Raw genomic sequence first — 14965 nt, 5'->3', positions numbered from 1 at the left:
CTGCTCAGGTAAATGACTTAGTATTTTATTACAAACCACTCTGAAAAAAAAAAAAGAAAGAAAGAATAGGAAATAGCTCAATTAACGGAGCTAGACTGCTTATATACAGTGACTTGTTTTGCAAAAGTAACTAGGTAATTTTCGAAATGCCAGTTCCCCACAGAAAAAAATCAATTAGGAGAGCATTCAGACTCGCTAACATTGCAACCATTTGCTATCCATCACAGTAGATACGTTTCATGCAGAAGCAAGATGCGTGGTGTAACAATCATGCTTAAACCACATATTCTGATGTTTGATTAGGAGTGCATCTTCAGAAACAGTTGGCAAATTGTCTTTGAGCAAAACCAGCAAAGGTGTGGCTGATTAGTGTCTTTCTTTATTGTTGAAAGATGGTCAACTGTGGATTCCACCTAAAACAGTGATGCTCCATTGTCACTGAAAGTCAACTTGTTTGAGCCACTGAAGATTCTTTACTACCCAGTAATGCATACTCCATAAATTTACATATTCATGTTATGTGAATGCAGATTTGCCAGTAAAAAAAAAAAAACTTTCCAAAAAAATTATCATCTCTTATTAAAATCAACATAAATCTGCAAAACAATATGAGTTTCTTTAGAACATATTTAGATAATTGCTGATGAAAGCTCTTATGACCAAATACATTATATTGGAAAGTAGATATTAATCATTCTGACTCCAGTCCTGCACAGAATCATCTTTCAATGTCTGCACTGCAGATGGAATGAGGGAAAAACCACTGACTATATACTTCTGTACAAGTTGTAATTTCTTTTATCTTGTGCGTTGGTGGCTGTAGAACCTTTCTGCAGAAAGCTGCAAATTCCAGTCCTCTAAATTTCCCCAATAGTTGTGATCCAAAGAAAATAAAGACATTCGCTGCTATTGGGCAGTGAAACACGTTAATAGGATTGATAACTTGTACTGGACCAGGACTTGAAACCAGATTTTTCTGTTTCTCATGAACGGTCACCTTGACTGCCTTGGTCATCTGGAAATGTGTGGTGTCTGTTCCTGTGGATGTGTCTGAAAGAACAGCACACCACATATATAATTCTCAATAGTATTCCACAAACAGTTTTTTGTCTTCCCTCCAGGGATTCCAATTTGAATTCATGAAACATTTTCTCATACTCGGTTTCTGATCCAACCTGCGACTAACAAATCTAGCAGAATGTCTCTAAATTGCTTCTGTCTTCCTTTAATCGTACTTGATGGGGATCCGAAACACTTTGCAGTACTCAAGAATGGATTGCACTAGTGTTCTGTATGTGATTTACTTTATGCACGAACTACACTTTTTTTAAAAATTCTCCTAATAAACCCCAGTCAACCATTTTGCCTTCCCTCTTACTGACCTTATGTGCTCCTTCAATATTGCTTTCCAATGATACACTTAGATATTTAACCACCAAGCAGCAGCATGAGAATCTGTCAGTAACAAATCTAGTAGAATGTATTTGCATTGCTTCTTCTACTGCTGCCACTCAGTGAGTAGATTTTTATCCATCCAGTTACCATTAGAAATTCTGACTCTCATCCTGTATCCTCCTGTTGCCATTCAATGAAAATACTTTCCAGTTTACTACCACGTCATTGGCAAACAGTTGCAGTTTACTGCTCACCCTATCCATCAGATCATGAGTGTATATAGAAAGAACAAGAGTGGTCTTATTAAACTTCCCTGGGGCACTTCTGCTGATACCCCCGTCTTTGATGAACAGTCTCTATCCAGGACCTGTTCCATTCAATCAGGTCTTCGTTAACAGTCTCCAGTTAGACTTTGTGTCACATTCTTTCAAGACATAAAGGAACATGGAATCTGCCTGTTGTTCTTCATCCCCGGTTTGCAAGATGTCATGTGAGACTGTGTTTGAGACTGAGATATAATTGAGCAATGCTTTCTAAATCCGTGCTGATTTGTGTACAGCTTTTCTGTTACAAGGAAAGTCATTGCATTCAAAATCACAATATGTTGATGAATTCTGTAGCAAAACAGATGTTAAGAATATTGGTCTGTAATTTTGCAGCTCTATTCTTTTACCTTTATGCAAAATGCCCCTGGGGTCACGATCAATATTCAAGTACATGAAAGGAACAATCATTTGAAGCAAAAAAACTTCTTATGGACATATGCCCTATTCCAAGTGGTTTCAGAGATGGTACACATTTAATGAGCATTGTTATTTATTTCCTTAACAATTCAAGACATTGTCAGGTTTCGACACACACAATATTAATAAATATTATAAAATGCGTTTTACAAATTATAAATTGAAAATGTGTATTTTTATTACATTCACATAAACTAAAAGTACTTCTGTCCTGTCATTCACTCTTCTAAATTGACGGCAGCTATCAGCACACTACTGATCATGTCACACCAACCATTGATTGGAAAATAAACGTTTCCGCTGTAGTATGTGGATTTTCCTGCAACAACTGATGACTTTGTGTGTATTGTTGATTCCAGTCTGTGTAAACGTGGCTCCACTAGTGAACAGTATTAATGGAAGCAAAAGATGATTGTCATTTAACAAGTAACAAAATTGATGTTGTGTGACATTGTCGCCAATGTGAAGATTGTGGACATGTATGAAACCAGATATCAATGATTTTATACTTTAATCTTTTTTAGGATTACAAAAATATAACCTAACCACTAAATGATTGTGCAAAGATTTATTAAAGTGCCAGAACTTAACATAAGATCAACAACATTACAACTACATATATTTTTTTAAACTTCACAGATCTCTAATACAAAGAGAAAGAACAGCTACATCAAACATTAACTTTGCATCGAAGATACTTGCACACATACAACAGAAGCAAATATGAGCTTGTAATATTATTTACAATCCTTTAACACTCTCCCGCAAGTTCATATTTCATCACCAAGTCAAGAATTTAACTCAGTCTTTATTTCCATTAGTTACTTCCATCCCAATCAAAGTTTTATTTCTTGATAGCTTCTTTGCTGATAAGCCCTTAGTAGAAATGTCAGCTGCTTGATCTTATGTTGAAACATAGTCGACACTGGTTTTCATCTCATTGACTGTCGTACATACCGATAGCATGTTTCAATATGCTTAGAACGTTCATAGAATCCTGCACCTTTGATATATTTAATAGCACTTTAATTGTCAATGCGTAAAGTAGGAAGTGAACTCTTTTCAACAATGTAAATTTCTTTCAATAAAAGATCAAGCCATTCTAAAGATTTACTTGCCTGGCAGCAACAAATTCAACTTCCATTGAGGATTGTGCGACACATTTCTGTAGTTAACTTTTCCACATTACTCGTCCACCACAAAACTTCATTAAAACTCCCCTTGTTGAAAGTCTAGTCAATTTTTCATCTGCATAATCAGTATCGCTATAACATTCTATAGCAAATAGCGAAGAATTCGTTTAATTTTAGGTGTGCTTTGGTAGGCGAATCTTGTGCTCTTGAGTCAACATTTACAGCATAAGCTAGATCTGGGAAGTGTGCCCAATGTTAAATATGTGAGACTGCCTATAATTTCCCGGTAAGTATCGGTATCAGTAGCTGGTGGTGAATTATGAGGTATCCATCCAGGCTCAATTGCTAATGATATTGGCTTTGCATCAGTCATATGATACTTGGCTAACACTCTTTTCACATATGCAGTCTGATTAATCTTCATAAAATCATTTAATCTTTGGTCTTGCAAGCCAAGATAACAATCCATTTCACCTACTACCATATCAAACTCTTCATGTAATTGTTTTGTGTAATTATGAACTGTTTCACCAGGTCCCATTATCAATCCATCATCCACATGAAATAAAACGATTAAGTTTTCATTAAAATACATACAAGGATCAGCACTAATCTCCCGCAAATTTGATTTCTTAAGGTATAACTTTAAACACACATATCAACATTTTGCTGATTGCTTCTGTACGTACAAGCACTTCAGTCCATACAAACTTCAAAGCAATCTGCAAACACGGCCTATGCCATCATAATAACCTTCTGGTTGTTGCACCTAAATTTATTCCTCCAGTTTACCATTCAAGAATACTGTCGAATTGTTAGATGTTCCAATTTCTTTGAGCAGCAACACACAAGAAGGCTCTCAGTGTTTCAAACCTAACCACAGGACCTAAAGTTTCAGAAAAATCAAGCCCTGGCCTTTGGCGAAGCCCTTTTGCAACTAGCCTTGCTTTGTACCGTACAATGTCATTGTTATTATCCAATTTAATTGCAAACACCCATCGATTTCCAATAGCCTTCCTTCCAGCTGACAAATCAACTAATTTCCACTTACCAACCTTTTGATGTGAGTACATTTCTTCATCCATTGCAGCTTTCCAATTTTCTACATCTGAGGATTTCACTGCTTCATCACAGTTCTTGGAACTTCTCTCAGCATCATCATCTTGGGTCGCTCAGGTTCATCTAGTTAACGTATCAGCCTTCTAATTATTTGTCTGGCCCTCAAAACACAATGACCACCTGCATTTTCGGTCACTTCTACATGGTCTTGATGATCCAGTCTTGTAATATCTGCTTCTGATATTTCGTCACCATTAGAATCAGATATTTCTGTATCATTCATAGTCGATATATCAACTAATGTGGTAACATCACTTTTCAATGATTGGTTCAATATTTCATCATTCAATTTTACATCTCGGCTAACAGTAAGTGAATGCATATCTCGAAGGTATAGACAATAGCCACAGTCATCGTAACCAGTCTATAACCTTTCAAAGATTTGGCATCAAACTTTCTCCATTTCTGTGCTGGAATCCAGACAAAACATGCTGTCCCAAATACTTTTAGATGATTAAACTGACTCTTCCTTCTCAAAAATTATTCTATTGATGTCTTTCCTTTAACCTTTGTTGGCCCAGTTCGGTTCAGAGTATGAGTAGCTGCAAGTACAGCTTCTCCCCATAAAGCTTTTGGAATATGCTTTGCTGACTGAAGCCATGAACGTACCATTTTGCAGATAATCCTGTTTTCACGCTCAGCAACTCCATTTTGCTGTGGTGTATATGGCACAGTCAAAGAATTTTCAATCCAATTGATTCAGCATATCTTCTCACATCATTATTGTCAAACTCCTTGCCACCATCAGTCCGCAGTTCTTTAATGGTACATTGAGCTTGTGTTTTTACCATCTCAATAAATATTGGCAATTTCTCCTTTACCTCATCTTTTTTCCCTAAAAGATATGTCACTCTGAAGCTTGAGAAGTCATCATTCAAAAGAAGAAAATATCGATGACCAGCTAAATCGTTTTCTTCCATTGGACCACATACATCAGTGAAGATTAATTCACCTGGGCTAGATGACTTGTCAACTTGTGAACCAAAAACTAGCCTATGATTTTTTCCTAGCATACAAGCTTCACATAATTCAATGTCTAACCTTACATTCATATCATGAGCAGTCAAAAATGATTGTACACGTTGTTTGTTCTGGTGCCCAAATCTTTCATACCACAATTGAATAGTATCAGAAGTTTCCTTTACTACACAGGACTTTCCTTGCTTAATCACTTTCACTGCCAACTTCATTCTTGCTTTTACATAGAGCAATAGCAATTGGAATATTGTCTCTATAAAATGACCATATTTTACATTCATTTTTGATACTTTGATCAATAACTTTTTCTCTGGCCTTTTTAACAGAAAATAAATTACAAGCACCATCTGGACAATACCATACATCTTCAAAATATCGTCTGTTCCACTCTTTTCCATTAAAAGTTTCAACATCAATACGACCACTCTCAAATACAGATGCACATTATTTTTAGCGCCGTCCATTTTCTGTAGCACATCAAAAGGAGTGTATAAAACATACCAGTCTTGATTATTTGTAACGTGATGTGTCGCGCCACTATCAATATACCACTCGTCACATTCTGATACATCTACATTTGTACGTAAATTACATACATTAAACAAATTTTCTTCTGGAATTTCTCGTGACAATGTTTTCACAGCTGGTAACATTGCAGAACCACCACAACCACTAGGACAGTTCCTGGAGATATGACCTTTGCTTTCGCATTTAAAACACACTATGCCTGTTTTGCAGTCTTTCGAAGTGTGTCCAATCTTAACCACATGAAAAACATTTCATCACATCGCGGTTGCTTCAATTTTGCACCTTTTTCAAATTACCCAATTTAATTTTGCTTCGTTGCTGTGTAGATACACTTCCCTTGGTTCTTGAAAACATTGTAGCAGCTACATTTGTTTCTTCTCTGTCTTGAATTCGCAGCTCATAATTCAGTCACCTTTTCTGTAGTTAATGCCATGTTTTGTCAGCTTGTGGTAAATCATGCCAAGTTACGTAAATCTGATCAAATTCTTTTGGCAGTGTCTGAAGTAAATGTGCACACAAATCAGCTTCCTCTATTGTTTTATTTAGCATAGACATCTTCATTTGTACTTCGTCAAATTTTGCTAAATGACCTTGCATAGTGCATACCACCTGACCATTCTTCTTCAGTAGCTCTACAGCCCTTGGTGAGCCTTGGCTTCTTCAACAATCTTCCTCCATACTTCTCGGTTATTTGCTGCTCTTTTCCACCCCCGGACTCCCATATTGGTGATATCCATTATTACCTCATCGATCCATCTTCTTCTAGGTCTCCCTTTTCGCCTAACTGAATGGATCATACCTTTCATCATTTTCTTTGGAATTCTATCCTCTGCCATTCTCTCCAAGTGTCCTAGCCATCGTATTCGCTGTGATTTCACAAATTTTACTATGTCCCTGCCTTGTATTAACTCTTGTAATTCGGCATTGTAGCGTATTCTCCATCCTTCTTCCTCCCTTATTGGCCCATAGATTTTGCGTAGTATTTTCCGCTCAATGCTTCTTAGAGCATTTTTATCGTGTTCTGTCAACGTCCATACCTCTGAGCCGTATGTGATAACTGGGCGGACTAGGGAATTATATATTAGCAGTTTAGTTTTTCTTGTAACAAGGCTACTTTTGAAAAGCTGCATATTTGCAAAGTAAGCTCTGTTTCCCGCTTGTATTCTTTCTCTTATAGCCTTTCCAATACTGTTATCATTTGTTATTAGGGCTCCCAAGTAATTAAAAGAGGACACTCCATTGAAGCATTTCCCATTGATGTTTAGGTTTTTAGGGGTTCTTCTGGCCTCAGATTGTGACATTACCATATATTTTGTTTTGTTTTCATTTACTATGAGGCCAATTTTTAAGGCTTCTGTTTCCATTGCCCGGTATGTTTCTAGGAGTGTATTGGTATTTCTTCCTACTATAGCAATGTCATCAGCGTATGCACATATCTGGCTAGTTTTCATAAATATGGTGCCTCTTTTGTTGATTTTATTTACTGCACTATGCAGGGCTATGTTGAATAGGACAGTGGAGAGACTATCCCCTTGCTTCACACCTTTATTAAAGTCAAAGCTATCACTTGTTCTGCTAAGGACCTTTACTTTTGCTCTTGTCTCTGTCATTGTCATTCTGATTAGTCTTATTAATTTAGCACATATTCCAACTTCTTTCAGTACTCTGTATAGTTCTTGCCGATTTACGCTGTCAAAGGCTTGTTTGAAATCGATGAATAAGAAATGCAGATCTATATCATATTCATAGAACTTTTCCATCATTTGCCTTATCACAAATATTTGATCAGTTGTTCCTCTGCCTGGTCGAAAGCCACACTGATATTCCCCTAGTATGCCTTCTGCACACTTCTGTATCCTTTCGTTTAATATACTTGTGAAGATCTTATAAGCTGTACTTAGGAGTGATACACCTCTATAGTTTTCACATGCTGTTCTGTCCCCTTTCTTATAAATGGGGACTACTATTCCAATTTTCCAATTATCTGGCATAGTTTCTGTTTCCCATATATCTGATATTAGTGTGTGCAGTTCCTTTATTACAGCCTCACCACCAGTTTTTATTAATTCAGCAATTATGCTGTCTTCCCCAGGGGCTTGATTGTTTTTTGACTTGTGCACAGCCTGGGAGACCTCTTGTAGTGTTGGCTTTCTTGCCTCATTGGTGCAGAGGTCTCTTCATCTTCTAGGCTGGTGCTTAGTGTATCTTTGAAATACTCTGCCCATCTTCCCACTATCTGTTCTTCCTCCCTTATCATTTTCCCATCTTTACTGGAGCAGGCCGTTGTTTTTGGTTGGAATCTATTCTTCATTTTGCCTATGGCATGATAGAACTTTCTTATTTCACTCTGTTCCTTTAGTTCTTCTAGTTCTTGAAATTTCTTCTTATTCCACTCTCTTTTCTTTCTCTTGCACAGTCTGTTAGCTCTTCTCCTTAATTCTCTATATTGTTCCACATTATTTCTGGTTTCTCTCTGTAGCACTTTTGTTCTTGCCCTGTTCTTTTCCTCTATTGCTGACCTGCAATCTTCATCAAACCACTCCTGGGTTCTTCTGTTCTTTCTTATGCCTATTATTTCCTCTGCAGCATCCTTAATGGCTTTTTCAAACCTGTTCCACCTTTCATCTACTCCTACTGTGGTCTCTTCATTGCTCAACTTTCTGCTTAGTGTTACTTGGTATTTTTTTACTTCATCAGGGATGTTCAGTTTGTCTGTATTCCATTTCATCATCTTTCCCATTCTGTTGCCCTTTGTTAGTGACAGTTTCTCTCTCAAGACTGATTTTATCAAAAAGTGGTCTGAATCACAGTTTGGTCCTCTGCAGCTCCGTACATCCGTAACTGACGTGGAGTGGCGTGCAATCACTAAAATATGGTCAATCTGATTGACTACTCCATTGGCTGCAGACTTCCAAGTACCCAGATGGATCCTTTTGTGTGGAAAGCAGGTACTTTTAATAATCATATTATTCCTTGCTGCGAATTGGCATTGTAAGTCTCCATTCTCTTTATTTTCTTCCTGTAGTGAATATTTTCCAGAAACTCCATACGGATGTTCATTCCTCCCTATTTTTGCATTAAAATCTCCTATTACTAGCATCAGGTCATATTTAGGTACTGCAGAGCATACTTTTTCCGAGTCTTCGTAGAACTGTTCTTTAATTATATCCTCTTTTGGTGCATGTGCATTAACTATTGATATATTCCTAAATTTACCTTTTAGTCTGAGTCTGCACATCCTTTCATTTATAGGTTCAAATTCTAGAAGGCTTTTCCTAACTTCCCTAGTTATTATAAACCCTGTTCCAAGTTGGCCTGTTCTTTCTTCTGGTCCACTATATACCAATGAGTACTCAGGTTTATCTATCTGCCCATTCCCCTGCCATCTTATTTCCTGTAGCCCTACAATATCATATTTGAATTTTAAAATTTCATTGGCTATTTCTTTCATTTTTCCAGGCTGAAGCATTGTCCTCACATTCCACGATGCTACTGTTAGATACTTTATCCGTTTCCTTTGCCGGGGTCGTGATACATGCTTTCCATCCAGTTTCCGAGGCTTCTGTTGAATTTCCGTAATATTCTTTTTTTTACAGTATGGGGTTATTAGCCCCATGCCCAACCCCCAACCTGGAGGACCAGGATTTGTATGAGGTTTACTCCTCTAGGGAAGCTGGCTTCACTACGCCTCTAGAGCCCTCCCTGCCCTATGTTGTGGGACACACTTTGTCTGGCTCCTCTGTCGAGACCAGTCCGGCTTGGGAGACCCTGCCAGTAGCTATGCTACCACCGGCATAGCTCTCGACTTTACCGAAGCACGCAAACCCTCCCGCTCGGCACTGAAGGTGCCAACTATAAGGCGGTGTCCCCTGTCGCAGCAAGTCGATATTTTCGGCAGATTGAATATCATAAATCTGGTGTAATTTATCCCAAACATCTTTTGCAGATTCACATGTAGCTACGCGAAGTAGCGGTTTTGTTTCTAGTGACAAAACAAGACATTTCTTCGCTTTTGAATTCGGTTTCGTCCAAGCACTTAACTTCGTTACATAATCTTCAACACTTGTTTCCGGTTTCACAAAAGATCCACAAACAATATCGTAAACAGCGTCACATTCCAAGACAGCCTTCACGAGAATATGCCAGGTAGCCCAATTTTCTTGGCCATTTAATTTTTCAACCTATTTTTCTTCTGCAGTCCTGATGTTTTGCCTTTATTTTCTGATTACGCTTACAAACACGTCGAATAACTTCGTAAACTGTCTGCAAAAAGGGTGATCGTCTCACAAGCCGTCTGCTTCAATTAGTCGATTCTGACACAATTAAACAAGTCTCAATTATATATCAAATCAATGCTAATCACAACCACACTCGTCTGCTACCATGTTAGGATAAAATAAACTTACCGCATCAAAAAAATTTCTTCACATCGCGGTTGCTTGAATTTTGCACGTTTTTCACATTACCAAATTTAATTTTGCTTCGTTGCTGTGTAGATACACTTCCCTTGGTTCTTGAAAACATTGCAGCAGCTACATTTGTTTCTTCTCTGTCTTGAATACGCAGCTCATAATTCAATCATTAAATGATAGCGCAAATATTTATTAAAGTGCCAGAACTTAACGTAAGATCAACAACAGAACAACTATATATATTTTTAAAAAACTTCACAGATCTCTAATACAAAGAACAAATACATCAAATATTAACTTTGCGTAAAAGATACTTGCACACATGTAACAGAAACAAATATGAACTTGTAATATTATTTACGATCCTTTAACAATCTTACTGGGCAAAAATATTTCCTTGTATCTGATACTCCTTACCATTTCCAGAAGATTTTTTTGGTATGCAGTATCTTTATTTCAATGTCTTACAAAACCAGACGATTAAATGGCTAGACTGTTGTTCCTGAATTCAGATACATATTTAACATAGGATATTTAACTGTGCAAAGGGTAATCCCTCAAACAGTAATTAGCATTCTGTATCGTTTTAGCAAAGACTCCTATAGGTGCATATACTTCATGCTCAACGTTCCTAAGAGACTGCTTAACATATTGACTGCCATATTGTTCACACTGGTGACAGCCAAACCACAGTCTGATTTGGTGTGGCTCCTGCCGGCCACAGCAGAGCAGCACACTTTATGCTGTTGACTGACCTAGTGGTGAAACATCCATCATAAACCATGTAACTAAACTTATTAAGTGTGGAAAAATAAGCCCAAGAAAGCCAGCAAGATAAACTCTCTGGGAATACTATAATCTAAGAACATAAAATTACAACTAAAAATGCAATTTCCAACTAAAAATGTAATTTCCAATTATGTGAGCCAAACAAATTATGCTTGGAGTCAGTGATTTCTTTTGCCACAACTGACTAGTAAACAGGAAGGACTGGTGAGTAATCATACTCTACCTGTGAAAAGCAGCAAAACCATTAGAAACAGCTATGACAACTGTAGGCAACAGGATAAAGGAAACAAACGAAACAGGCAATAACTGAATTAATTTCTTTATTAACAACGCTCGGATTTCCACATGACTATAGAGGTACCAATCTTGATGCGTTACTCGATCTTTAGGTGGCGAGCTTGTCCAGTAGGCCTATGAACCATGAAACACACAAAAAGCTAGTTCTCGCTGTCTTCTCTTCTTTGGACTTTCACTTCAGGCAGTCTGAAACATCCATTACAAAAACGGATTACACTACTCACAAATCTGGTTTCTTTCACTCCAATTCATAGCTATTTTACTGTAAAAAATGAAGACTAGGGCCACTGCTGTAATTTTGAACTTTTTAAAGTTTTCATGTGTGCAAGAACGTGTTACTGAAAGCAAATATTTGAACAATACTAAATTTAGAATACAGTTACTACACAATTGCTGACCAACAAAAAGTTACTATGGTTGTAACTTAAATACCTAAGCCATTTCTTATGAGAATACGCCGTTACCACAAATAATCCACACAGATGCATTGAAAGAAACTTTGAATTGTAACATTGTATCAGAATACGGTAATTTCCAAAAATGTTTGCCTATCGAAGACGCGAGCTGCAACCGATAGATATCGAATGTGCGATTATAAATCGATGATGCGACGGTGGCGGGTGTTATGATAAATTATTTGCGAGATGCGTGGAAAACCCAAAAGATTTATGACACATAGTGAGTGGGATACATGGTATTGTAGATGTTTCTTCGGCCGATTATCTCACGTGGAAGATTCTAATTCCATAGGTATGCAATGTAGAAAATTGTTTGAATTTTTGTCGGAAATGTGTCACTCTACCCATATTTTTGTGAGACATTGACAGAGTCTACACATGTTACGGCAAAAAGAGAGTACTTCCGTAGCATACACATCAAATGGACTTTCTCATGACGACAACGTCGATGACAAGTGAGATAAGTCGTTTCCTTTGTAATTCCAACTATTTTAGTAACACTCTTCTTTTGTCGTTTCTATAGTGACTACTATAAACATGCTCATAACGCCCGCCACCACAGTCGCGTGATCGATTTAGAATCGCAGGTTCGATATCTACCGTTTGGTGCCCGCGGCATTGATAGGCAAACATTCCTGGAAATTACCCAGTATACTGTAGGCTTCAAGAAAGAAATTCTATAGATTTTGCAGACCCCACTTACTTGCACGTCGTAAAATTAGTATACGAAGTTACTTACCGTCCATCGTCTGATATATAAACTTTCCTTTCTCCGTTCCAAGCATGTGCTTTTACTCCACGTATGTTCTCAAATTAACCAAGGCGTTGAACGAAAAACTGCATCGTCCTCGACACTTCACCATACCTTCCGCATTTGGTTCTGTATCATGAACTTTTCCTGATGCATGCATGTAAACTTTTCCGCAACTGAAATGTTTTATCGTACACAAAACACAAATTCTGGCATTATTCATCCACCCACAACGGACAAAACATCAACAAAGAATTACTTGGTTCAAACAATAGCCGCGGTTCGAAAACTACCAGCTGATTTGGAAGTAATTGTGATTCCTCGCGGCCCGCGAGCCGCATTAATATACTAGCAATTTCGTTAACAGTATCACTGGCGTCACTGAAGCCAGCGGTTTCAAACAGCAATATTTTCATTTCATTTGATTTTATTATCTTCCTGTAAATCATTTACATGATGTAGGAATTGTCACAACAAAGTTATCGTACTAGTACAAGTACGACAGACATAATAATGGAATATCACTTTCAAGGCATTTTTTAAAAGTACAAATTTAGACATATAAATTAAAATTTTTGGCGATGAATTTATACACAATCAAAGTACTTATCTACGTCATAGAAAGTTTTGCTTAAACGGTAATTTTTAAGCTCAGTCTTAAATTTTACTTCATCTGTTATTTCCTTCATGTACACTGGCAGAGCATTGTAAAGTTTCATTCCAAAATAACGTACATGCTTTTGGGTTTGTGTTGTCCTTACCCTTTCTACATACACATTCTTATGAGTTCTAGTATTATAATTATGGCAGTCCTCATTTGCACATAGATTTTTCAAATGTGCTCTTGTACACAGAAGGCTTTTAAAAATATATAGCGATGGTATTGTGAGTATTTGCAGTTCTTTGTAAAGGGGCCCACAATGAGTTCTTGGAGAGTTATGTGTTATGATTCGTATAGCTCTTTTCTGAAATTTGAAGATATCTGTTAATCTTGATTTAGTTTTACCCCAGAACACTATCCCGTAACACACGATGGACTGAAAGTAAGCAAAATACACTAGTCTAGTACAGTCTGTGCTGCATACTCTAGATAATATCCTCAACGCAAAACATGCCAAATTGAGCCTGTGGGATAAGTACTTGAGATGGTCTTTCCAACTTAAGTTTTGATCAATGTGCATGCCCAATAACTTTGTGGATTGTACACTCTCTACCTTCTTATCCATTAGTTTTAACTGGAGGTCCATATCTTGAGATGCTTTGCCATACAGTATATAATTTGTTTTACTTAGATTAAGTGTTAACTCATTAGCATTAAACCAATGTTGAATATATTTCAGGACTATATCAGTTGTGGTGGTTAATTATTTTTTATCATCACTTATAATTATGCTAGTGTCATCTGCGAACAACATTATTTTGGTAGAAATATTAGGATTTTTTATGTCATTTATATAAAGCAAGAATAATAAGGGACCAAGAACACTGCCCTGTGGGACACCTATTTCCAATTTCTTTGCATCTGAGACCCACTTGATTTTCTGATTTTTATGTTCTGCTATGATTTCTACCACCTGAGTTCTATCTTGAAGGTAAGATTCAAACCACAGCTTCACAACTCCCCTTACACCTATTGCCTCCATCTTGTTTAACAGAATTTTGTGATTTACTGTATCAAAAGCTTTAGATAAATCTAAGTTAATACCCACTACACATTTTTTAGTGTCGAGACTCCTAACAATCTCTTTGGTATAGGCATGGATAGCTGATTCTGTGCTGTGGCCCGAGCGGAAGCCATGTTGATTGCAGTTTAGAAGTTTGTGGGTATCTAAGTAATTTATGAGTCTGGTTTTCATTAATTTCTGTAGAATTTTTGAAAATGTTTGGAGAAGGGATATTGGTCTATAATTTTCTACCTTGTATGGATCTCCTTTTTCAAACAGAGGTCTAACGTTAGAGATGTTAAACCTCTCAGGAAACACACCTTCGCTGAAAGACAAATTGGCAATATGTACCAGGGGCTTTATAATTTGTTGGGCAACTTTTTTTATTATTGACACAGGCACTTCATCCACACCTGCAGACATTTTTGATTTTAGACTCTTTATCACCTTTAATATTTCATTATCATTTGTGGGAGTTAAAAACATACTACTGTCTACTTTTTGGGCTGTTAATTTCTCATGTTTGGTAAAGTTTTTACTTAATGACACTGGTACACTTAAAAAGTTATTATTAATGTAATTTGACAGAGTTTCATCTTTTAATTCAATATTTTCACTATTTTTGAGTACTATTTCCTGATCCTTGAGGCCCTTACCTGTTTCCCTTTTCACAATTTCCCAAATAGTTTTTGATTTAT

At 37.0% G+C, this 14965-nt stretch overlaps 1 protein-coding gene across 1 annotated transcript; it reads right to left on the bottom strand.

Annotated features, from left to right (window-relative positions):
• Window positions 1-299: 299 nt before the first annotated feature.
• On the bottom strand, window positions 300-4356 carry LOC126456346 (uncharacterized). The gene is made up of 4 exons (XM_050092099.1): window positions 4231-4356; window positions 3494-3914; window positions 950-1050; window positions 300-413 (listed from the first exon to the last, which is right to left on the bottom strand). Exons 1-4 carry the CDS (start codon window positions 4354-4356, stop codon window positions 300-302), a joined length of 762 nt encoding a protein of 253 aa, XP_049948056.1.
• Window positions 4357-14965: the final 10609 nt, after the last annotated feature.

This window comes from Schistocerca serialis, chromosome 2 (assembly GCF_023864345.2).
Source record: "Schistocerca serialis cubense isolate TAMUIC-IGC-003099 chromosome 2, iqSchSeri2.2, whole genome shotgun sequence".
NCBI classification, from domain to species: Eukaryota; Metazoa; Arthropoda; class Insecta; order Orthoptera; family Acrididae; genus Schistocerca; species Schistocerca serialis.
Note: the sequence above shows the minus strand (reverse complement) of the source record. Positions and strands in the feature narration are given on the sequence as shown.

Excerpts from the sequence above, each read along its gene's own strand:
- LOC126456346 (XM_050092099.1), bottom strand. The coding sequence starts at position 4,356 with ATGGATGAAGAAATGTACTCACATCAAAAGGTTGGTAAGTGGAAATTA. Across the intron at positions 3,915-4,230 it reads TGGATAATAACAATGACATT|TTATACCTTAAGAAATCAAA; the intron begins GTACGGTACAAA and ends GTGTGTTTAAAG. Across the intron at positions 414-949 it reads TGGTTTCAAGTCCTGGTCCA|GTGGAATCCACAGTTGACCA; the intron begins GTACAAGTTATC and ends TCACTGTTTTAG.